The following is a 25,566-nucleotide window of genomic DNA, read 5'->3' as shown; positions in this document are numbered from 1 at the left end:
ATGAAGAATAGAGAGGAGGAGATGAAATACACGGACGATGTGAGTTTGATGTCCGGGATCCCAGAAGTGATATAAATGCAGGAAATACAAGCCGCCAAGCGGACCAATCACAGGGCTTGCGGTCCGCATCAATCCTACGATTAGTTACCTTTTGGAGGAGGTGCAGGTCAGCTACGTGTGTGGGCCTCTGTGTAGGTACAGGAGCTACGCAGAGGTGTAGGCCGTGGATTCAACACAGAAGTATAAATCAGGCTTAACAGCTACAAGCAGGGCTGGCCTGTGGCATAGGCAGTAAAGGCAAAAGCTAGGGGCGCCGACAGTCCATAAGGGGGTTCCGCTTGCACCCTAAATGATTGAGGAAAATATTTGAAGATATTAGGAAAAATTATATTATTTTATAATATAATTTGGGGTTAAATTGTTGAGAGATGCCAGTATACATTTAAAAACTTGTGATTCACTTTTGGTTTGTTTTTGAGATGGTTTCCAAAGCAGTTTTTGAAGTGTTTAAGTGTTCATGACAGTGTTGCTTTTGGCAGCTATCTTAGTTTCAGTCTTAGTCTTATGGACGAAAATACTTATTAGTTTTAGACAATTTTAGTCGACAAAAACTCAAAAATGTTTTAGTCTATTTTTAGTCAGTTTTTAGTCTTTTTCACAAATTAATTACTGGAAATTATATCAAATCTGATATTATTTATTGTTATAACAAACAATATCAGATGTATTATACACAAATTGTTCTTTCTCATAGGCTAGGCTTATGTTAAGATAAAGGCAAATGAAGCATGAATTAATATGAAAGATGGTTTATTTATCTACTTGAATTACAGTTGTAAACTTACTAAATACTTTGACTTGCAGTTTTGTAAGCATTCACCACAACTACTTAACAACATTCTGCCAAACAAGTGTTTGAAGTTTAAAGCATGTTTGGATGTGAATCAGCTGACTGCACACAGAGGAGACTCTCAGCTGGGGCTGCAGCTGAGTGACAGGTCTCTTTTTTTTCTCTGCTGCTGGACTGATCATGACTCAGTTGCGCTCCCGGCTGACACTTGACCACGTAAACATTCTCATTTTTCTCAATAAGAACCAGTAGACAGAAAACTGGACTCTGTGAGTCTAAAATATGATTCTGTTCAGTTGTCCTGTTGCAGTAAATCCACATGTTGTCTGGGTCTTCACTGACTCTGTGTCTGCAGAGATTATTTATGAGCCTGCTCCTCACGTTGATATTCAGTGTGTTGATTATTGCGCAGCATCTTCTTTTTGATAGCAGATTACTCGCTCAATAGGCATTGCATGTCATGCATTTTGAACGTCTGACAGACCACTCACTAACATTTTTGTCCAGTCTAGTCTCGTCAACGAAAACTGCCAGGAAGCCTGGTCTGCAGTTGTAACAAAATATCTCTTCAGGTTGTCTCTGACTTTTTTGGCAGACATGGAGTTGTTTCCACTTCTCCCAGGTTGAAAAAGGAGCATAGCTTCCAGGCCATCATTCCTCCAGGACCCCTTCACGTGCCTGTTGTCTGAACCCTCTGTGTCGGCCAAGCCTGGACTTGTGTATGTCTCGGACATACGCATGCCAGATGATCTTTTTTACCTTGTCAGGGTTGAGCATAATTGTGGAGAGGAATACTCTCCACCTGTTAGCAAGTATACCAAACCCATTCTCCACCACTCTGCGTCCACGAGAGAGTTGGTAATTGAAAACTCTCTGCTCATGGTCCATCTGGCCAAAAGAGTATAGCTTCATGAGGTTGGAGCTCAAAGGATATGCATCATACCCTATAAACATAAAAGGGACTTCCATTTCAGCCTGGGAGTAACTTTGCTGCAGGAATACAGAGGAGATTCTTGTCAAGCGCTTGTTTGAAATCAGATTGTGTGAATAATCCTGCATCAGATGCTCTGCCCTGCTCTCCCACGCTGACGTACTTAAATTGGTACTTGGCTTCAACCATAGCCATTAGCAACACAGAGAAGCGCCCTTTATAGTTCCGGAAGGTGCTTCCACTATGTGCTGGTGGCTGTATAGTGATGTGCTTTCCATCAATAGCACCTAGGCAGTGGGGAAACTGCCATTTCTGAAGAAACTCTCCTGCAATGTCCAGCCATTCCTTTTCTGTATCAGGTGTCTGAAATTACATTTTAAAACATCTGTGTCAAGATCACAAATAGTTTGGCATTTGGTCTAGACTGGTGAGCGTCAAAAGTAATGAAAATGTGAAATATTTGTCATATTTTACTGTGCCTTGTAAAGTAGCCATAAAAAAGAATTTTCAATGACTTCTAACATGCAATCTCATTAAGACTACAGTTTGAAGTGGCTCTTGCAAGTCCTTGGTAATCAGTTTGCAGTCTTGTAGCTACTGCTGTATACTACTTCTCCATGCTGATGCTCAGTATAACTCGGGGAGTCCACAGGATGCGTGTGCGCGGCGTTACGGCTGCGACACGGCTCTGCTCCGTCCCGGGGCTTTCGCCCTGGTCCATAGGATGCGTGTTTGGAGCGGCGCGCACTCCGGAGCAGGAAACTCAAGATCCCTTGAGAACTCCAAAACGCGCGAGAACAACACAGTATAAACTTTTCCTCGTCCTCGTCCATGGTGTCGGATATCTTTTGAGACTGACGTCTGGCCCGATGCCACAGGTTATGACGTAATGTTGAAGAAGTGGTGAAATTTACGATCTTGTGTTTGCACATGGTGTTTATTTTGAAAGTGAGCGGATGTTGCATACGATCCTCGTGCCTGACTTCCGGGATAGTTCGATCATTTCTGTGTCGATTGACGCGTGCTGGGCGCGGGGAGCGGCGAAAATAGACTCCCCGCGTATCTCTGGCAGAGCGGCGCGGCGGAACGCTCCAGAGACGGAGCTGAGACGTGCCGCAGCGCGCCCTGTGGACTCTAGAGCATTGACTTGAATGGGAACCTATTTGCTGCGACGTGCGCGGCGCAGCCGTAACGTAACGCGACGCATCCTGTGGATCTTGGGCTTAACAGTAGTCCATCACTTAATATTATTTTAGATTTTAGATTTGTTTTCCTATGCACTGGGCTTTAAGACATGAATCATGCTTGCCTTCAGATATTCATCACAAAGTGTACGGTGCAGGGCTTCACATGTTTGGCTCACAATCATGGAAATAGTGGACTCTCTGATCCTGAACTGGAAACTCAAAGATGAAAATGATTCTCCTTAAAGGTACAAAACACAGAAGCACATTTACTTTAAGTAGGCACAAGCAAATATAATTTACACAGTTGTTTAAAATTCTAAAGTTTCTTTCCCTTGCCTTCTTGGGACTTAAGAGTCTAGAGAATAAAGCTTTATTACTTTTGATTCTGTGAATGGATTCTGTGAAGTGTACATTGAGTTATACAGGACTTCAAATCATGAAATGGGGGTTTCTAATGTTTGATTACAATTACTTGATGCTAGATTACTCGTCACTGAGAGAAGGGACAACGTTAGTAACGCCGTTATTTATAATACCGTTGTTCCCATCACTGGCAGTTTAGAATGATATTGGGAACGTTAGTAATATTTTTGACTTGCTAGCACTGGTGGTAGCATCTAGCGCACAGCTCTGCTCTCCAAGCTTTCTGTAATACTTGTGACACTTTTTTTTTTTAACAATATTTTTTATTGGTTTTCAATAAGAACATACAGAAAACATCACCACATGCCACACCAGTTACAAAATAAAATACAAGCAGCCTTCACTGCATATACACAAACACACACAGAAATAAAAAAAAAAATAATAATAATAATAATAATAATAATAATAATAATAATAATAAAGTTAAATTATGAAAAATAAAATAAAATAAAATTGTCACACTTAATAGCCTTACAGATAAGTATAATCCACTGTTGCCTGAGAAAGTCCATTAAGGGTGCCCACACCTCTTCAAATTCTTGTATTTTACCCTTAATTACATAGGTTCACTTTTCTAGTGTAACACACATTGCCATCTTTCTAATCCAAGATTGTGCAGAGGATACTTCAGTCTCTCTCCAAGATAGAGCAACCATCCTCCTGGCCTGCAGGAGGTCAAAGTTGATCAGAGTCTTACACTTAGAGTTAACAGGAAAGCAATTTGGGTCTTGTGACACTTTTTAAGAGATAAGAGATAAAATAAGAGATTCCTTTACTCGCCCCAAAACGGGGAAATTCAAGTGTCACAGTAATAAAGTTGACATTGCAAAATAAATATATAAAGCAAACAAGAGCCTATAAATAAACAATTATTAAAAAGTTATAAGCAATTCAAATTCAAATGAAAATTAAAGTGGTAAAACATAAGCATATCTTCACATATATATATTTACTCAGCTCCAATTCGCGCTGTAATGCATACAGCCCACATTCCCGCCGTCTCCATGACTTTTTCCATAATTCAATCCCTCCAGGAAGTTGCGATTTCGCGATCACAACTATCAACGCAAATTCAACCAATCAGCGCAGTTTTTTCGCGGCATTGCAATTTTATACAATCACCGCAACTTTGACCAATTACCTCAATCTCAGCCCCTGTACGTCATCGGTTTCATCATCAATTTGACTTCCTTGGAACATAAACGTAAGTCCTCACTTGATCGGCACTTTTCAACAACAAAACACGCACAGAGAACGGGTGAAGAGAGGGGACAGCAGGCAAGACAAGTGACCATGACAACGTTGTTATTTATAGACTGAGGGGCTCAGTGTTAGCTTGGTCTCTACCTGCAGCAGGTGTGCTTTATGAACCAGCTCTCCTCACCTCCATGCATCTGTCTCATCTTCATTGATGATTTTTACCCCCGGTGTGTGTTAGTGACAAAGACACAACCGGGGGACGTCTGTTTAATATTTGATGTTTGAAGTTGTTGCCGCCATAACTGTAAAAAGCTCTTCATCTACAGCTTGCTTTACTCTAGTTTGGTGATACATCAGACACATTTAGTAAGTTTTGATCAACTCCTTGTCATCAAAGATGCAGATTCATTTCAGAGTGCCATGAACTGTCTGTGCCTCAGTCGCTGTGAGGTGCATTCAGGGACCGTCGTAAATATGCAATACAGTCCTTTCATGGCATTTTTCTGTGAATCAAGAGAATCAAAATACAGTCAGTGGCCACATCAAGAATGTTTTCTAAAAACAACTGTAATTTAGTGTATTTACTTGCCCCAGAGATGTTATTGGAGGAAAAAGGCAAAAAAAAAAAAAAAAAAAATCGCAACTTTCACCGCAATTTTTTCAAAAAGCTGTCGCAAAATCAGGCTTTTTAGGACGCAACAATCACAAAAAAAATCCCGCAAAACTCTTTTCAGAAAGTAAGAGGCTGAAAACAATCATCGTAGTTAACACCACACACTATAAGATCAGAAGAGAGAGATTTTGTGCGATCTGTCTTTGGTTGTCATCAAGTGTGTGGTCTCTAAATGTGTAAAGGTTTGAAGAATCCTGTAATGTGTGCCAGCTTTAAGGTTTCATAAAGAGTTTGGGTCGATTAGAGAGCAGAGTAAGCGTGAAAGAGGAATGTTTTTAGTCTGGCCTTAAAGTGGTCTGAGTCTGGGTTTGTCTAATATTATCTGGGAGGTTATTCCAGGTCTGTGCTGCATAAAAACAAAATGCTGCTTCTCCTCTGACTCTTCTCAACACAATACATATTTCTCCTTCTAGAAACAATTCCATGTTTGGTGATGATGATGTAATGAAATGTGTGCTCTCTCAAAGTAGTCTGGGGTGAACAGATGGTGCTTCAGACTCTATGTTCTCATTTTGAAAATATTCTGGGGAGAAAAAAAAAACAAAGGACTGAGGATTGAGGAGGCTGCTTTTTTTAGGGGGTGGTGGTGGGGGGGGGGCAGTTTGCTGTAGATCCAGTGAATAAATACTGAGGGTGTCTGTTTCCACCACTCGTCTCACTGGTCACACTGGGTTCTGTATCACCATGCTCCACTTGGGCACCCCACTCTGTGAGTATGATGAAGGAGTTACCTGCATGAGTCATGTCTTATTTGGATCCAGTGAGGTTTGTCTTGATAAAGGTCTGTTAGGTGGTTTTTAGTTGTCTGTGTAATGCCTGACTGATTCAGCAGTCCTCTTTTTTCAGTGCTGGCATCAATCTTGGTGCTTGTGGATTCAGGTAAATAACTTTAACATAAGGGTGCTTAATTACACATTTTAAAATGTGTGCCTTTGTGTTGAACTTTCTGCTTTCATATCTGTTGTTAGGTGTCTCCGCATTCACAGTCACCACCTGTGAAGGCAACTATGTCCATCGCCTCAGCTGTGGTATGACATGATTTATGAAAACTATCCACAACAGTGCATGAGGTTTATTTTAGCAGCCCTTCAGAGCTGGATCTGTCAGTCATTATGGAGTTTGTATAATAGTTATCATATGACTTTGTTTTTGTTTTTTCATTGAGCAAGAAATGTGCTTTACAAGAGAAGGGTGACCAAGTGATAGTAGACAGAATAACAAGTAAACAAGGCTTGGAGCACATAAAAATATAAATGAGTAGATGAATAAGTAGATAATAATATATATATAACCATGTATAATTATGTATATATATATGAACATGTATTAAAATAAATTAATAGATAATAATATATATATATAAACATGTATACAAATAAATAAATATATATATAATAATATATATATATATAAACATTTATAAAATAAATAAATAGATAATAATATATGTAAAAACATGTATAAAATAAATAAATAGATAATAATAATAATAATATATATATATGGGGGCTGGACCCGGCGGACACCCGTGCTTCCCTCACATGCGGGCGCGCGCTCACACACACATACGTGAACATATGAACCCAGCAGAGCGTCATATGGTGAAATATATATTTTTCCAGATGAAACACAGTTAAAACAAACGTGACCAGCTTGGACTGAATGAATGTGGAAGGAGCGCGCAGTTCAGTGGACCTGCGCTCCACAATGCAGCTCTGAGGAGTCAGAGCAGATCCACTGAACTTTCAGCACAGAGCGCCTCGTCAGAAGTTGATAACAAATATAAAATTGTGCATTGTTCGGTTCATGGGGCGTACCGAACAGTGACCACTGTATCCAACGGTTCCGTACAGATACACGTATTGTTGCACCCCTAGTATGTATATATATAAACATGTATAAAAATAAATAAATAAGTAGATAATAATATGAACATGTGTTAAAATAAATAAATAAATACATTGATAAAGTTTATATAAACATGTATAAAAATACATAAATAAATAAGCAGATAATAATATATATGAACATGTATTAAAATAAAAAATAAAAAAATAGATAATGTATATATAAACATGTATCGAAATAAATACATAAGTAGATAATAATATATATCAACATGTATTAAAATAAATAAATAAATAAATAAATAGATAATATATATAAACATGTATATAAATAAATAAATTTAATTAGATAATAATATATATATAAACATGTATAAAAATAAATAAGTAGATAATAATATGAACATGTATTAAAATAAAAAATAAAAAAATAGATAATGTATATATAAACATGTATAGAAATAAATAAATAAGTAGATAATATATATGAACATGTATTAAAATAAATAAATAATATATATATATATAAACATTTATATAAATAAATAAATTTAATTAGATAATAATAATATATATAAACATGTATAGAAATAAATAAATAAGTACATAATATATATAAACATGTATATAAATAAATACATAAGTAGATAATAATATATTTCAACATGTATTAAAATAAATAAATAAATAAATAAATAAATAGATAATATATATATAAACATGTATATAAATAAATACATTTAATTAGATAATAATATATAAATAAACATGTATAAAAATAAATAAGTAGATAATAATATGAACATGTATTAAAATAAAAAATAAAAAAATAGATAATGTATATATAAACATGTATAAAAATAAATAAATAAATAAGTAGATAATATATATGAACATGTATTAAAATAAAAAATAAAAAAATAGATAATGTATATATAAACATGTATAGAAATAAATAAATAAATAAGTAGATAATATATATGAACATGTATTAAAATAAAAAATAAAAAAATAGATAATGTATATATAAACATGTATAGAAATAAATAAATAAATAAGTAGATAATATATATGAACATGTATTAAAATAAATAAATAAATAGATAATATATATATATATAAACATGTATACAAATAAATATATTTAATTAGATAATAATAATATATATAAACATGTATAGAAATAAATAAATAAGTACATAATATATATAAACATGTATATAAATAAAAAAATAAAAAAATAGATAATAATAGATATAAACATGTATTAAAATAAATACATAAATAAATAGATAATAATATATAAACATGTATAAAAATGAATAAATACATAAATAAATAAATAAATAGATAATATTTATTTATATATATAAACATGTATAGAAATAAATACATTTAATTTGATAATAATATGTATATAAACATGTATAAAAATAAATAAATAAGTAGATAATGATATATATATATAAACATGTATAAAATAAATTAATAGATAATACAATATAAAAACATGTATTAAAATAAATGAATAAGTAGATAATAATATAAACATAAACATGTATAAAATAAATAAATACTTTACTATATATATATATATATTTATATATTTAATTTTAAAAAAAGGAGAGAAAAAAACTTTGTCATATGACTTTGTAAAATGGAATAAGGAAACTAAATGGATGATGACTCAACATTTAAATGTCTGTTACGATTGAACAGAATGAGATGATGTGTTGCCAAATGAATTGACAGACAAAAAGTATCTACAATTTCCTCCCAAACATTAGAAAACAGTTCATCTCTCTCTCTCTCTCTCTGTCTCTCTCTCTCTCTCTCTCTCTCTCTGTCTCTGTCTCTGTCTCTGTCTCTGTCTCTGTCTCTGTCTCTCTCTCACTCTCTCCCTCTGCTGTGTAACAGAGACTGGAGTGATTGGAGTGCAGTCAGCACTGTATGGACGTGCAGACAGTGTGACCTGCAGTGAGGGACAATATCCACATAAGACTTCAAACAATCATTGCTCTCTGTTGGGAGCTGCAGAGACGGTCAAGAGAAGGTACTTACATGTTTTATAGGGCTTTAGATTATGTTAATGAAGTGACTTTGTATGTGAGGTTCAGTAAAATGTCTTAATACTTGGGGAACTACAAATTTGAGTTTTGTCTCAAATAATACTCAAAATATACAAAAAGAGCCAGACAACAATATAAATGTTTTCTGTATTACCATCATGAAGTGTTTTTTGATCGGAGGAACTTTACCCCAGAATTATGTGCATTTCGACCGGTGGACCCAGGGTCTAAATTTAGTTCAGGGGTAGATCATTTTCCCCCTAAAAGGCCCTGCTAGGGGGGTAGTACTTTTCAAAGGTCCCGAGACTTTTGGGGGCAGGGCCTGCAATGCTGAACATGTCTGATTGGTAGATTAACGGCAGTGTTTTTATTCCGCCCGCCGTCCACAATAACATCACACACATCTGTGATTCACTTGATTTCTCTTTCAAAATATCCTCATCAGATATTTAATGATGGTCTAAAGACGTTTATGAGGGATGCATCCGGCTGAAAGTCTCCAGTTAACAGGGTCGCTGTTTAAACCAAAACACCGGCCGATCTCTGTCACGGCTTTTTGAGTTCAAAAGGATTTTAAAGCCGTGTTGAAACGTCTTTGCTACTCGCGCTTATCTCCTCTCACGTGTTGATTCAGTGAATCCATCTGTGATGAAATATAGCACCATCTAAAACAGACCAGCTGAGTGTCTTCATGCTAACAGGCTAACTGTTGTGTTGCTCATAATGATACCTGCCTGTCCGTCTGCTTCTATGGTGTCATCTGTAATGAATAGCATTCCTCTTTGTTGTACTGCCCTCTACTGGTCTGGTGGTGTAGTGCATTTACTTTTTTTTCCTCCATACCTCACTGGCCTGATTTACACAATCTACCCGAGACTTCAGCCCGTGGTCGAAACACAGACAACAATGGGGGCACAGGAACCTTTTAGTTCAGGGTAAAGTAGTTCTGGGGGCTAACAGAGCTATAAAAGCTCTTGGTCAAAATGCATCTTTATAGAATGAAAAAGCTGGCACAATATTCCAGTCATAGGAGAATTATGCTGCTATGTATTTGAGAATCAGAGAAAGTTTGCAATCTTGAGTTATATTCCAGTGTTGTTCTGATTCTGCTGGACTCATGCTCTCCGTCTCCTCCCTGCAGGTGTGACGGGAAAACTGTGTGTGAACTGAACCTGGTCGAAGTCAGTAACAGTGGGTCTGATCCATGCAGAGGCACCTATAAATACCTGCAGACCAAGTACAGATGCCTTCCATCAAGTCAGTCACATGTCTGCATTTCATCTATTTTATTATTAGGATTAAACTCATGTCCAATAGATGTTTTTAAAACATGAGCTTTAAGCTGTGATCAGCTTTTAATGATCACACCACAAATCTTGTGTTATTCAGAAGTGGGCTTCTTTAAAGTCTTATTTTTAGATATGTTATTTAATTTACAATAAAACATGTCACAGATTTTTTTGTACAGTTTTTTTTAGACAAAATAAATGTAAGGGGCGTAAATGTAAATCTAATGGTAATCTGTTGGTCTCTCTTTTATTCCTGTTTCACAGTTAAACTCGTGACATGTGAGAACTCGTTGGCACATCTGCAGTGTGGTAAGATCACATTTTTCATTCTGTGTGTGTTTGGTAAATTAACATGAAAACCATACGCATGATACAAGATGTAATGCTCTTCAGCTTCAGCACTCTGTCTTCTTCTTCAGGTGAAAGGTTGGTTATATCAGTCCAAAGGGCAGAATATGGACGTGGTGACCAAACCACATGCTCCTACCAACGCATGGAGGGTAAGGTGTCAGATGTGTACTGCTCACACATCTCTACCAAAGTTGCTGACAGGTAACCAGCACATAACAACACTGACATCAAATCAAACTTGTCACATGAAATAAATATATAAGTATGCCCAGGATTCTTGTGATCCAGCACACATTCATCCAGTCTTCACTGTCTCTTTCCTCTGCCTCCACAGCTGCAATGGGAAGAACAGCTGTGTGATTAAAGCCAGCAACTCATTCTTTGGAGACCCCTGTCTGGGTACTTACAAGTACCTGGAAGTGGCTTACGTGTGTGAATGTAAGTTTTACCTGCGGTGCACATATTTAATTTATATGTTTTTTACTACTTAAAGCCTCTGGAAACGTAAATGGAATATTTAAAATTCATACAGAATATCAAAATGTAATGTGTAATCAAGCTTCAACAAAAATCTGAGTGAAAATAAACATCCACAACTCTGAAGTCACTCTGTTCAAAAACAGCTTCTTTTACAGGTCAGAGCATTTCTCAGGACTGTGTGGGCGTGGCCTAACTCTTTGATTGACAGGTCAAGAGAGAGTTCACAGCCTGCATGTTTGAGCCGTCTGACTCTGAATCTAAAGACATCAAAACTCCAGAATCTGAAAATGATTCATTTACAATGTTCTCTGAGTGCTGAGTCACAAAATACTTCAGAATCAGGACTTCTATCATTTATTAGTTTTATCACTCCTTAGTCTCCAGGGGAACCAGGACCATGGGACGCCCGGAGCAGAGGAGGCTGAAGTGTAGTATGTGCACGCAGAGGAGCTCGGCTCCGGGTGTCAGACACAGCTGTGTGTCTAAAATCAGAGCTGTTTGGGGAAAGTTAGTGAACCGGTCCTGAGGAAAGTTAGTGAACCGGTCCTGGGGAAAGTTAGTGAACCGGTCCTGGGGAAAGTAAGGGAACAGGTCCTGAGGAAAGTTAGTGAACCGGTCCTGGGGAAAGTTAGTGAACCGGTCCTGGGGAAAGTAAGGGAATAGGTCCTGAGGAAAATAAGTGAACCGGTCCTGGGGAAAGTTAGTGAACCGGTCCTGGGGAAAGTTAGTGAACCGGTCCTGGGGAAAGTAAGGGAACAGGTCCTGAGGAAAGTTAGTGAACCGGTCCTGGGGAAAGTTAGTGAACCGGTCCTGGGGAAAGTAAGGGAATAGGTCCTGAGGAAAATAAGTGAACCGGTCCTGGGGAAAGTTAGTGAACCGGTCCTGGGGAAAGTTGGTGAACCGGTCCTGGGGAAAGTCAGTGAACTGGTCCTTTGGGAAGTTAGTTTAACCGGTCCTGTGGTAGGTTAATGTACTGGTTCTGGGAAATGTATGTCAACCGGTCCTGGGGAAAGTTAGTGAACCGGTCCTTGGGAAAGTTAGTGAACCGGTCCTTGGGAAAGTTAGTGAACCGGACCTGGGGAAAGTTACAGGACTGGTCCTGGGAAAAGTTAGTGAACCGGTCCTAGGGAATGTTGGTGAACTGGACCTGGGGGAAGTTAGTGGACTGGTCCTCGGTATAGTTAGTGAACTGGTACTGGGGAAAGTTGAACCGGTCCTGGGGAAAGTTAGTGAACCGGTCCTGGGGAAAGTTAGTGAACTGGTACTGGGGAAAGTTAAACCGGTCCTGGGGAAAGTTAGTGAACAGGACCTGGGGAAAGTTAGTGAACAGGACCTGGGGAAAGTTAGTGAACCGGTACTGGGCTAAGTTAGTGTACTGGTCCTGGGGAATGTAGGTGAACGGGTCCTGGGGAAAGTCACTGAACTGGTCCTGGGGAAAGTTAGTGAACCGATACTTGGGAAAGTTAGTGAACCTGTCCTGGGGAAAGTTAGTCAACCAGTCCTGGGTAATGTTGGTGAACCGGTCGGGGAAAGTTAGAGAACAGGTCCTGGGGAAATGACCGGAGCATATGTGGGACTGCCTAAGCCACTTCGCCGCGGCTCAACTGAACTTTCAACTGAAAGTTCCCCCAAATCCACCGCAGTTAGTAAAATAGAAGAATGACAACAAGCTGTCATCTTCAGCTGAGCAGGAGCAGAGTAGTTTTGTTGAACATGTGTGCATGTGACTCAGTGTTTCATTTCTGATTGGTTGGATATTTATTACGTAATAAATATCAGTTTAAACCAGCCCCCTTAAAACACAGAGTGAAAACGTGTTAAAAAACCTATTTGAACATATTTGAAAATGGATCAAAGTTGAGTTCTAATATTTTGACATAGTTTTTAGTATTTACATGTTGTCTGAAATATCATAGGTAGAATGTTTTGTTGATTTGCGTTACCAGAGGCTTTAAGTAAATCTTTGCAGTATTCTTCTGAAAATGTTGTCTTATCATGTTATCCAAAGTTTGGGTTATTTTGTGGTTATTTTAGTTTTTATTTCATGTGTGCTGTTGAAGTGTTAATGTTGATGTTGTGACCCTCCTCCTGTAAAATAACCATACATGGAATCTTTGAACCGTCTTCCTTTGTTGTTGTTTTTCAGATCCTGTGAGCGGTTCATACACATTTAGAGACATAAGTGAGGAAGAATAATATAATGTTTAAAATAAAGCACATTTAATTAGAACTCTGCGTCTTATTCATTTATTTTGGGTTTTTTTTTAAACTTCTTGATTAATCCAAAGACAGTTGTACAAGTGATGCTTCATAATGACTATCAGATCAGGAATATCAGGTTGAACTCCATCATGATGACAACAGGTGCTTCAGAGTTCAAGGAAGTGAGGGGACAAAATGCAACCAAACACTGTCATTTCCAGGTAAGTCATCAAGTTCAGGTCAAAATGTGCCCTCATGTTCCTGGTTCTTTGAGATAACCAATAAGTAAAAAGATTGATGTTTGAGATTATTTTAAGATGTCAGGTAAATTATACAACAACTCATATCTATTGTGATCAGCCATTAGACTCACAGACATTTATTGGACAAGTAACAGGGGAATATGTTTAGTCCCAAAATTGGGACATAAGAATCTATGCAGTCAGGCGTTTGTTAGGTAAATGACTATATCACCAGCTTATGCAAACTGATTTAACTAGAAGAGGGACCAGTCATACAAGGAAGAGATGAAGACAGGTGGAGGAGAGGAATGTGACAGGCTGCAGAAATACCACTAAACATAGGACTGAGTGCAGCATCACCAAACAACCAGGACTGCACTTTATAATTGTCCTCCATGTGATTATTGCAAAGCTATGTGTCAATCAACTTTTCTATTGTGTTCTGCAGATTCTGAATGTTTCCTCTTGTCAACATATTGAGCAATCTTTTCCTTCTGTCCATCATCATGGATCACATGCAGGAAATCAATGCCCTCCTTAATCAACAGGAAAATATCAAATTAATACAAAACCCTGGTTTCAATCATGAGTTCTTTTCACACAGACACATGGGGCCCAGTTGTGCAAGGTCAAGCTATTGTTGAACAAGGAAGCAACAGTTCTCGGTGCAAGAGACTAAACTCAGGTGTGTCACCATCAGACCTTTTGTTCAGCCCAGACTGGATCTTCTAAATGAACATGCCCAGCTTCAGACTTGTCAGCACACTGTGTGAGAACAAAAACACAGAAGTGATCTGATGAGGCCTCATCCCACTGCTGCACTGTGCAGCATGCACAAGGTCTTATTTATGTGTGCACAGAAGTTAACTTCTTCCCACAAAATACTAACGTGCACTCATATATAATCATCTTGTGGGAACATATAAGTGTGCACAAGATAATAACTTTTGTGCCTAAGGTATTTGCTTGTGTGTATGGGTTATTATGTGTGAACAATGTAAAGTTTCACTTTTTCGGACTTGATTATGTAAATGTGATTTTCCTCTGCCATAATTCAACCAGAATATTATCTGAGCTTTCATTTAAACGATAGAAACTGGTGACTTCCGGTGATGCGACGGACCAAGTAGCCACGCTTTGCTGGAGCTCCGGCCGTTCCTAGTATTTCATAACTCTATATTATTTTTGCAAACTAGTTGAGTTTTCTCTCTGAGTATTAAAGGTGACATATCATGCAAAATTGACTTTTTAATGGTTCTTTACCTGAAATATGTGTCCCTGGCATGTCTACAAACCCCCCAAGAATGAAAAAAATCCATTCTGCCCCTGTTCTGATTTCTCCACCTTTCTGTAAATGTGTGTGAAACGAGCCGTTTCAGACTTCAGTGTTTTTGTTACATAACAACAATATCCGGTCTGTCACGGAGTCAGAGCTCGGAGCTTGTTCAGCCCGTAGACTGTATAAAATAATACTGAATCCCTCCCCTGTTTTTCATTACCTGCACAAATGTGTGGTAACAAGGAGCTTAGGAGGGAGGCATGCTAGTTGTAGGCTGTCTTAATAAACACAAAGGTCGGTTTTACTCCCCACGTCTGCAGATTTGAAGATCTAGTGGATGATTTTTATTTGTCATGGATAAGTGCTAGCGCTAATTAGCATAGCCACATAGCTATATGTTCATAGCTGTAGCTGTAGCTTTAGCTGTAGCTGTAGCTGTGTACCAAGACACACGTCGACATACTGACAAATAAAACAACAAGAAGCACTAAATCTGTGACCAATCGTTCATAAAAGGTCCTGCTGCCTTTCTGGCAGAGGTCGGTTTTACTCCCCACGTCTGCAGATTTGAAGATCTAGTGGATGATTTTTATTTATCATGGATAAGTGCTAGCGCTAGTTAGCATAGCCACATAGCTACATGGTCGTAGCTGTGTACCAAGACACACGTCTACATACTGATAAATAAAACAACAAGAAACACTAAATCTGTGACCAATCGTTCAGAAAGGTCCTGCTGCAGGCGCCTCTCCGTCAGGATCAGATTCTGGATCAGATTCAGAGGGTTGAAGTAACGCGATCTCTGAGCAGCCGTGTATATTCAGCCAACATGTAAACATTAGATCAACGTGCTGGAGAGCTGAGGCACGTCCACTTCCGGAGGGGGCGTGGTCAGAGGGAAAACAGAGTGTTCTGATGAGGAATGAAGAAGAGGACTTTTCAGGCAGACCAAAATCTGATTTCAAAGTGTTTTTTTGAGCATAAACTTTAAAGACATGTTTTGGGGACCTCTTAGACCAATATATATTGATGAAAAAAGCGTGATATGTCCCCTTTAACTCCAGGAGATGTCTTTGGAGCACTTTTGGGGCAGTCAATATGCCTCCGAAACCAACTAAGAAAAACCCTCCTGCTGAAAAGTCTCAGTCAAGTCAAGATGGCGGTAGTGTTAGCGATGCACCTAACTTAGACCCAGCCATTGCTAAAGCTATGGCGATACTAACGGCTAATATTACCAACGTGATCGATAACAAGTTGGAACGTATGCTGGACAGTATCAACTTAAATATATCCAAGCATCTCAAGGAGATTTCTGACCGGGTCGAGGAGGCTGAGGACAGGATACTTGCAGTGGAGACCACTACATCACATGCTGAGGAGCAAATCGCGTTCCTGACCAAATCTGTGAACGAGCTGACAGACCGCCTGCGGGACAACAAGAACCGAGGCCGCCGAAAAAACGAAAGGTTTTCTGGGAGTAAGAGACAAGGCGGAGGGCGGCGACGCGGTGAAGTTTAAGGAGAAATGGATCCCAAAGATTCTAGAAAAGGATACCAAGGCTGGCAGAATAAAGTCGGAGCATGCCCACAGTATCCCTGGCCCCGCTGCATCGAGGCTTCCCCGAACTGTGATCGTCAGATTCCACATCTTTGCGGACCGTCAGAGAGGCTGCCCGCCGCAAGAAAGAGGTTGTCTACGAGGGCTCCAACATATTTTTCTTAGATAAAGGAGGACGATATGTTATTATAAAAGGTCTATTATTTGGTAAACAAATATCAATAATGAATATGTATTTTCCCCCCAATCATCCAACAGAGTTAGTTACTAGGGCCTTTACTGAGTTTGCTTAGGTAGAATGTGAACTATCAATAATAGGGGGGGACTTTAACTGTCTGCTGGACCCACAAATGGATAAGCTCCCAGCAGATACACAACCTCCTTCCAAAAGGGCCAGGGCAGTAACAGACCTTTGTGAGGTGATGGGATACCTTGATGTTTGGAGGATCACACATCCAGGAGAAAAGGACTTGTCCTATTTCTCAAGTGTTCATAAGACCAGTTCAAGATAAGATTATTTTTTCATTCCCAGATTAAAATTGTTTCAGATAGCCTCCTGTTCCATTGGAAACAATATAATCTCAGACCATAGCCCCATCTTCCTCCAGCTCCTCCATGAAGAGTGTACCCCACCTACCAAGATGAGGAGATTCAATTCTTCCTTAATCAGTGACCCTAACTTTATTTCTTACTTTGTCAGAATTCAAGGTGTTTTACATGAGAAACAATACACCTGACATTTCCCCTTCAACCCTCTGGGAAACGAGTAAGGCGTATTCGAGAGGTTTAATAATTTCATATACAAAAAGTAAACAACGTAAAGCGCTTGAGCGTCAGAGGGAATTAGAGATTCAATCAATCAATCAATCAATCAATCTTTATTTGTATAGCGCCAAATCACAACAAACGTTATCTCAAGACTCTTTTACAAACAGAGCAGGTCTAGACCACACTATGTCAAATTATGAACAGAGACCCAACACCAAGACAGGATAAGATCCAGTCTGACCCCACCTTAATCCATCATGAGCATTGCACCTCACAGTATTTAGCTAGTTACAGTGGAGAGGAAAAACTTCCTTTTAACAGGCAGAAACCTCGAGCAGGACCAGACTCATGTTAGACAGATATCTGCTGAGACCGAGTTGGGTCTGGAAAGACAGATAGAGGGGAGTAAGAGAGAGAGGTGATAGTGATGAGACGAGTCGTACAAGCTGTTGCCGCTGGAGTCCAGCACGTCCGTATCAGCTGGAGTCCAGATCGTCCGCAGCAGGAGGACGTCTACGGCAGCTCAGAGGAATCTACGAGACAATGGAGCTCAGGGACTCCAGAAAGGTCTATGGTTAGTAACTTTAATGGGACAGGCAGAGTTAAAGTAAGTGATGAGGGGGTTGGGGGGAAGAGGGTGAGCTAGGATCCCAGTGTGTCAGTGGGCCAGTTCCCCCGGTAGTCTAGGCCTATAGCAGCATGACAAAAGCTGGTCCAATCCTGATCCAGCTCTAACTATAAGCTTTATCAAAAAGGAAAGTTTTAAGTCTACTCTTAAAAGTGGAGAGGGTGTCTGCCTCCCGGACCCTGACTGGTAGATGATTCCAAAGGAGAGGGGCCTGATAACTGAAGGTTCTACCTCCCACACTACTTTTAGAGATTTTAGGTACAACTAGCAGGCCTGCATGTTGGGAGCGTAGAGTTCTAGAGGGGTAATAGGGCACTATGAGCTCTTTAAGATACGAGGGTGTCTGATTTTTAAGAGCTTTGTAGGTTAAAAGAAGGATTTTAAATTCTATTCTTCATTTTGTTGGGAGTCAGTGTAGAGAAGCTAACACTGGAGGGATGTGCTCTCTCTTCCTAGTTCTAGTCAATACTCGAGCTGCAGTGTTTTGAACTAGCTGAAGAATCTTTAGAGACTTATTGGGGCAGCCTGATAAGAGGGAGTTACAGTAATCTAACCTGGAGGTAACAAATGCATGGACTAGTTTTTCTGCGTCGCTCTGAGATAGGAAGTGTCTAATTTTAGAAATATTGCGCAAGTGAAAACAGGCTGACCTTGAGATTTGCTGAATTTGGGAGTTGAAGGATAAATCTTGATCAAATAGGACTCCTAGATTCCTAGCCGAGGTGCTGGATGCCAGACTAATGCCGTCTAAGGTACTTATATTATTAGAAAAAGTCTCTCTGAGGTGTTTGGGGCCGATAACAATCACTTCAGTTTTTCCTGAGTTTAGCAGTAAGAAATTTCTGGTCATCCAGGTTTTTATGTCTTTTAGACAAGCTACTAATTTAGATAACTGATTGGTTTCTTCTGGCTTCACTGATAAATAGAGCTGAGTGTCATCAGCATAACAATGAAGATTGTCAGAGGCAGAGAAAAATGATGTGAAAAACTCCTCAGAGGCCAATTTGAAACTGATGTTAGCTACCAAGGCCTCTTTGAGCTCTTTACTTACTCATAAAGCTGGACACTGCATCAGATCTGATAAGCAGAAGATGTATGAATTCTGCAACAAACCAAGCAAATATATGTCCAGATTGATAAATAGGAAACCCGACTCTCAATGTATTTCAGCTATTAAGGGCGCTGACGGTCTAAGGAAAAGGGACGCTGTTGGAACAATATTATTGTCAGTTATACAAAAGTGAAAAACCCACACATAACCAGAGATTTTCTGAGCTGTTTTTCTCTAATCTGAGTCAATCTAGACTTATAAATGTACAGAAAGAAACACTAAATAAACCAATAACCAGTGGTGGACAGTGACATAGTAAATTTACTTGAGTACTGTAGTTAAAGCTGGGGTTGGTAGTCTCGGAAAACCAGCATGAATTTGAATGTAGCTTTTCCTCGGAGCTCCTCCAAAACGACGCCCCCCGCTCACATGCACGAGCGCCGCTGATTCTCGACCATATGATGGTGACTGATTCAAAACCGGTCCTCACCAAAACATTCTCATACTGAAAGTTAAAAACACAAACAGACATGGCTGCTGTTAGTACTCACAACTGTCATGCTAGCATTATCCAGTTGTACTGGTGACACGATACCAGGAGAAAAGTTATAACACATATATAATACTGTAACAGCTCTACTGTTTGTTAAACATGTTCAGTGTAGATGTTCTTAATTCCTACAGTGTTGACAGTCAGTGAAGGCATCAGGAGAGGTGTAGAGTGTGTGAGCTGGAGAGAGGAGAGACAAGAGGAGAAGTTCTTCATTCATTCAAACATTGATTGTTGTTTTGTTGGTTGGCGTGATCACGGCCGACAGTGACCGGTTATTAAAGATCAACGTGTTTACGAATCGGCTCGTCATCACTACAGCGTCCGGACGGACGCTACAATACATATATATTTTCTGTAGGACTTACTGAACGTCATTAATTATTCTGCTTGTTGGTGAGAGCTTTTTAGACTCTGATGCGGACTACAGTCCTGAGTAAAGCACCTCATCAGGTCAGAGGGGACAGGCCCGAGGACGAGCGAGAGGGGCAGTAAATAGAATCAAGAAGTAGAGGCAGGAGACGGGGACTCGGAGGAGTGCACGACGGGGAAATGTACGCGCAGGAGGAGGGCAGAACGGCTGGACGGGATTTGATTGGTTTAAAATTTGGGGAGCCAAAAAACGGTGATTGGTTGGTGTTTTCCCAGGTTTACTCCGGCTGTAGATAGCAGCTTTTTTTTCACTCTTTTTTAAGAACACATCATGTATTGATTACCAAAATCTGTCTAAAATGGAGTTACGTGTTTTTGGACCAGCTGAAGCGGACATACGAGGTTTTTCCGTCATCGAGTTGAACAGCTGATAATGTAAAGTGCGTTCCGGAGATCAGCTGATACCTTTGTTATATTTTCCTGTCGTGATAGATTTGGCAAGAGTCTTGGTAAAATAACTATTTCCAGAATATTTAACAGAGCATTGGTTATTAGAGATGTAAACAATCAATCTAGTATCGATTAATTGATTTTTATGAAATTACTCGAAACATGCACTTTTGTTTTCAATTTTCTGTCACGTGGCTCAAACAACGTATGGTCTCATGTTACATAAGGCTAATGAAAGTGTTTTAAGTTTAAAGAATGTTTGGATGTGAATCAGCTGTTAAAGGTGTTGCACACAGTGGAGACGCTCATCTGGCGGCTGCGGCTGCGGCTGTGCGTCAAGTTTCCGCTTTTTAGAGGATCAATACGCGACTGCTGCCAACAACGACACATAGGTTGACAACTTTAAACAGGACATTTCCCACCTTTAGATACGAAGCCAACAGACCGGATGAAATTGCTAGCACGCTGTTTGCTGACCAGCAACATCAGAACTGTCTGATCTTTTCTGCAGCTGGACTGATGATGACCCGGTTGCGCTCCCGTCCCAGCTGACACTGACCATGTACACATACTGATCTTTCTCAATAAGAACGAGCAGACACAAAACTTGACACTGATTCTGAAACCGTCACATATATTAATTTTATTTATGTGGAAAAAATAATTTAGGGGGAAAACACATTGGCACAAACTGTCATCAACTGCGGTAGCATTTGTTGTCTTAGTATTTCTTAAGCAAGAATAACATTGTACTTAAACAACTAATTATTTATTTAGCTAATAATAATAATAATACATTTTATTTAGAAGCGCCTTTCAGAGCACTCAAGGTCGCTTTACAGACAGATAAAAACACAATAAATAAAATAACACGATAAAATAAATAAAAACAACAAGCAAAGTAACACCAAGTTAAAAATGAAGCAGTGGAAATGAAGCAGGGAATGCAGTTTGAAACAGATGGGTTTTGAGTTTTGATTTGAAGAGGGGTAGTGAGTCAGAGTTTCTGATGTCCGGTGGGAGTGAGTTCCAGAGTTGGGGAGCAGAGCGACTGAAAGCTCTGCTCCCCATGGTGCTGAGACGGGCAGGGGGCACAGAGAGGTGGAGGGAGGAGGAAGACCTGAGGGAGCGAGAGGGGGTGACGATGTGGAGGAGATCAGAGAGATACGGGGGGAGAGGTTGTGGACGGCCTTGAATGTGTAGAGGAGGATTTTGAAATTGATTCTGAGTTTGACCGGTAGCCAGTGGAGCTGCTGGAGGACGTGGGTGATGTGGTGAAAGGAGGGGGTTCTAGTGATGATGCGGGCTGCAGAGTTTTGGACCAGTTGAAGTTTATGGAGGGATTTGTGAGGGACACCGAAGAGGAGGGAATTACAATAATCGATACGGGAGGTGACAAGACTGTGGACCAGGATAGCAGTGGTGTGAGGGGTGAGAGAGGGGCGGAGACGGTTGATGTTGCGGAGGTGGAAATATGCAGACCGGGTTATGCTATTGATGTGAGAGTTGAAAGAAAGTGAGCTGTCGAGGATGACACCCAGGCTCTTTACCTGAGGGGAGGGGGACACTGATGAACTGTCTATGGTGAGGGAGAAACTGTCGGCTTTGGATAAGGTGGATTTGGTGCCTACAAGGAGGAGTTCTGTTTTATTGCTGTTGAGTTGAAGGAAGTTGGAGGTGAACCAGGACTTGATCTCAGAGAGGCAGAGGGTGAGGGAGGAGGGTGGGAGAGTGGAGTCGGGCTTGCTGGAGAGGTAGAGCTGGGTGTCATCCGCGAAGCAGTGGAAGTGTATGCCGAATTTGCGGAAGATATTGCCGAGTGGGAGAAGGTAGGTGATGAAGAGGAGGGGCCCCAGGACAGAGCCCTGGGGCACACCTGAAGTGACGGGGGAGGGATGTGAAGTGAAGGATTTGAGTTGGATGAACTGAGTGCGGCCTGTGAGGTAGGAGTGAAACCAGTGCAGGGGGGTGTCAGTGATGCCTATGGAGGAGAGTCTATTGAGGAGGATGGGGTGAGAAATGGTGTCGAAGGCCGCACTCAGATCGAGGAGCTAAGCAGTGCAAGACACTGAGAATCCCTCAGAACGATTATTTCTAATTTCTAATGAACACCTGGCTCAATACTGCAGCCTACTGGAGAAAGTACAAAACAGCTATGAGGCTTAACTGAATGCAAGACCAACAAGAACACTCTCTAAAATATTTTTAACCAAATACTCAGAAATGTTACACTAGTGTGAGACATAAGCAATAATAAAAACATGTAAAATGTAAATAAGTAGTTCATCGTTATTTCAGTTGATGCTGCTCTGACAGTAACAACCACACAAGATAATTCAGTTTTTGTTCAGCCACAAAAACATCTATAAAAGGTATCAATTATGTAGTGTAACAGTATCAACTTATGTGCATTCCTATTCCATGTGTTAGACGTTTATTTAAATATCTACAACAGCTACAATAAAACGTATGAATGATAAAAAAAAGTGCATCAAACTGTATTTTAAAGTTAATTTTAACCATCTTTAACTATTTATTGCTAACAAAGTTATCAATTATTTATTCAAATGTATCAAACCATGTTTCAGAGTTACAGTTTTAACTATTTATCAACAATGAAGTTATCAATTATTTATAAAATGTATCAAACCATGTTTGTTAATTTGAATTATATACAGCAATTTATCAATAATCAAAAATAATCAACTCTATTAGAAGTTAATTGATTTGCTTGCCTATGTACACATGTGAGAAACTGTCTATTTTTTAGTTCCTAGTGTTTGAGGTTGTCGTAAAAGCTGTGAAAGTCTTTGGGTATGACGTCCTTGAGGTCTTGCAGGTGTTTGTATTTAATGTCCTTTATTTTAAAGTTGACATATCATGCAAAATTGACTTTTTAATGGTTCTCTACCTGAAATATGTTTCCCTGGCATGTCTACAAACCCCCCGAGAATGAAAAAAATCCATTCTGCCCCTGTTCTGATTTCTCCACCTTTCTGTAAATGTGTGTGAAACCAGCTGTTTCAAACTTCCGTGTTTTTGTTACGTAACAACAATATCCGGTCTGTCACAGAATCAGAGCTTGGAGCTTGTTCAGCCCATAGACTGTATAAAATACAACTCAACTTCTCCGTTTTTCATTCCCTGCACAAATGTGTGCTAACAAGGAGCTTAGGAGGGAGGCATGCTAGTTGTAGGCTGTCTTAATAAACACAAAGGTCGGTTTTACTCCCCACGTCTGCAGATTTGAAGATCTAGTGGATGATTTTTATTTATCATGGATAAGTGCTAGCGCTAGTTAGCATAGCTACATAGCTATATGTTCATAGCTGTAGCTGTAGCTGTGTACCAAGACACACGTCTACATACTGACAAATAAAACAACAAGAAACACAGAATCTGTGACCAATCCTTCAGAAAGGTCCTGCTGCCTTTCTGGCAGAGGTCGGTTTTACTCCCTACGTCTGCAGATTTGAAGATCTAGTGGATGATTTTTATTTATCATGGATAAGTGCTAGCGCTAGTTAGCATAGCTACATGTCGTAGCTGCAGCTGTAGCTGTGTACCAAGACACACGTCTACATACTGACAAATAAAACAACAAGTAACACAGAATCTGTGACCAATCCTTCAGAAAAGGTCCTGCTGCCTTTCTGGTAGAGGTCGGTTTTACTCCCCACGTCTGCAGATTTGAAGATCTAGTGGATGATTTTTATTTGTCATGGATAAGTGCTAGCGCTAATTAGCATAGCTACATAGCTACATGTTCATAGCTGTAGCTGTGTACCAAGACACACGTCTACATACTGACAAATAAAACAACAAGAAACACTAAATCTGTGACCAATGGTTCAGAAAGGTCCTGCTACAGGCGCCTCTCCGTCAGGATCAGATTCTGGATCAGATTCAGAGGGTTGAAGTAACGCAGTCTGTGAGCAGCCGTGTATATTCAGCCAACATTTAAACATTAGATCAACGAGGCACATCCACTTCCTGAGGGGGCGTGGTCAGAGAGAAAACAGAGTGTTCTGAGGAGGACTGACGAAGAGGGATTTACAGGCATGCCAAAATCTGATTTCAAAGTGTTTTTTTGAGCATAAACTTTAAAGACATGTTTTGGGGACCTCTTAGACCAATATATATTGATGAAAAAAGCGTGATATGTCACCTTTAAGTCTCTCGGCATGGAGTGGTGCAACTGCTGGCATGTCTGCGGGGATCTGTCGGAGTTGGTGATGAGGAACTGAAGCCCAGTCATCGGAGTGCTGGATCTTGAAGTCCATCGTCCCATTGACGTTGTACCTATGCAAGAAGAAAATGTTGAACTTTTCTTTAGTTGATTGGGTTGTAAAAGATATAGTTAAAAACCGGAAATTTGCAACATCCTAACTTGTGACTGACAGGTGAGAGAGAAACACTGTTAATGTGGCAGTTACCTGCTGGCTCTGACATCATGGACCGTGGGGTCACCAGGTTTGATCCCTGGGCGGATGGACTTGCAGAGCCTCAGTTTGGTGAAGTCGCTGAAGAAGCTATGGTCCACATATTTGACCTCATATGGGCAGGGCTTGGATCGTGCGGCCTTCATCACGGCAGCGTACTGAGCTGGGACGTGGATTTCCTGGTTTCTCAAACGTCTCTCGATGACACTGTGCACAGAGTCACACTCCATCTGTGTGTGTCCTTTCTCCAGGAACTTCTGGGTGACTACCTTCCTCTTCTCCATAGAGAATTTCAGGGGAGCGTTGCTGAGCACCGAATTGCGGTTCTGGTACCCGCAACCATCACTCCACAAAATGTACTCCTCATGCTCCATATTCTGTGAGAGGAAGTCAGTGACACAGGACGCAAACTCATTGGCAGACAGACCTCCCTCACCTTCATGCCAGACATAGCAAGTTGCATTGTGTGAAGACATGTTGTACATGGTGAAGTTGTGGACAGCAAGTTTTGTCCTGTAATAAAGTGCAGAGGCTTTCAGTCTTGGGCAGAGAAGGAGGGCTTGCAGATCCATGCAAGCAACCATGTTCTTATCATTTGCAGCAGTTTTGTCCTGCACTTTCTCTGCACGAGCCTCTTCCTTTTTGAGACAGTGATCTTGCCACTCATCTTCTGGTAAGTTGCCAGCCTTGAAGGAGCAGCAAGTGTCACATTGGTCTTTTTT

General features: G+C 39.9%; 1 protein-coding gene across 1 annotated transcript; it reads left to right on the top strand.

Moving 5' to 3' along the window:
- Positions 1 to 5,896: 5,896 nt before the first annotated feature.
- Positions 5,897 to 13,533, top strand: LOC117821750 (L-rhamnose-binding lectin SML-like). Its single transcript, XM_034696238.1, has 9 exons — positions 5,897 to 5,976; positions 6,114 to 6,146; positions 6,236 to 6,295; positions 9,032 to 9,167; positions 10,325 to 10,440; positions 10,737 to 10,781; positions 10,892 to 11,024; positions 11,158 to 11,261; positions 13,450 to 13,533. The coding sequence occupies exons 1-9, from the start codon at positions 5,952 to 5,954 to the stop codon at positions 13,497 to 13,499; spliced, it is 702 nt and encodes a 233-aa protein (XP_034552129.1). The 5' UTR covers positions 5,897 to 5,951; the 3' UTR covers positions 13,500 to 13,533.
- Positions 13,534 to 25,566: the final 12,033 nt, after the last annotated feature.

Source organism: Notolabrus celidotus, chromosome 11 (genome assembly GCF_009762535.1).
Source record: "Notolabrus celidotus isolate fNotCel1 chromosome 11, fNotCel1.pri, whole genome shotgun sequence".
Classification (NCBI taxonomy): domain Eukaryota; kingdom Metazoa; phylum Chordata; class Actinopteri; order Labriformes; family Labridae; genus Notolabrus; species Notolabrus celidotus.
This window is presented reverse-complemented; position numbering and strand designations above follow the sequence as displayed.

What these genes read in the sequence shown, in the direction of transcription:
- LOC117821750 (XM_034696238.1), top strand. Translation starts at nt 5,952, where the DNA reads ATGCTCCACTTGGGCACCCCACTCT. An exon ending in TGTCCATCGCCTCAGCTGTG is followed by an intron (nt 6,296 to 9,031) that starts GTATGACATGAT and finishes GCTGTGTAACAG; the next exon opens with AGACTGGAGTGATTGGAGTG. An exon ending in GTTGGCACATCTGCAGTGTG is followed by an intron (nt 10,782 to 10,891) that starts GTAAGATCACAT and finishes CTTCTTCTTCAG; the next exon opens with GTGAAAGGTTGGTTATATCA.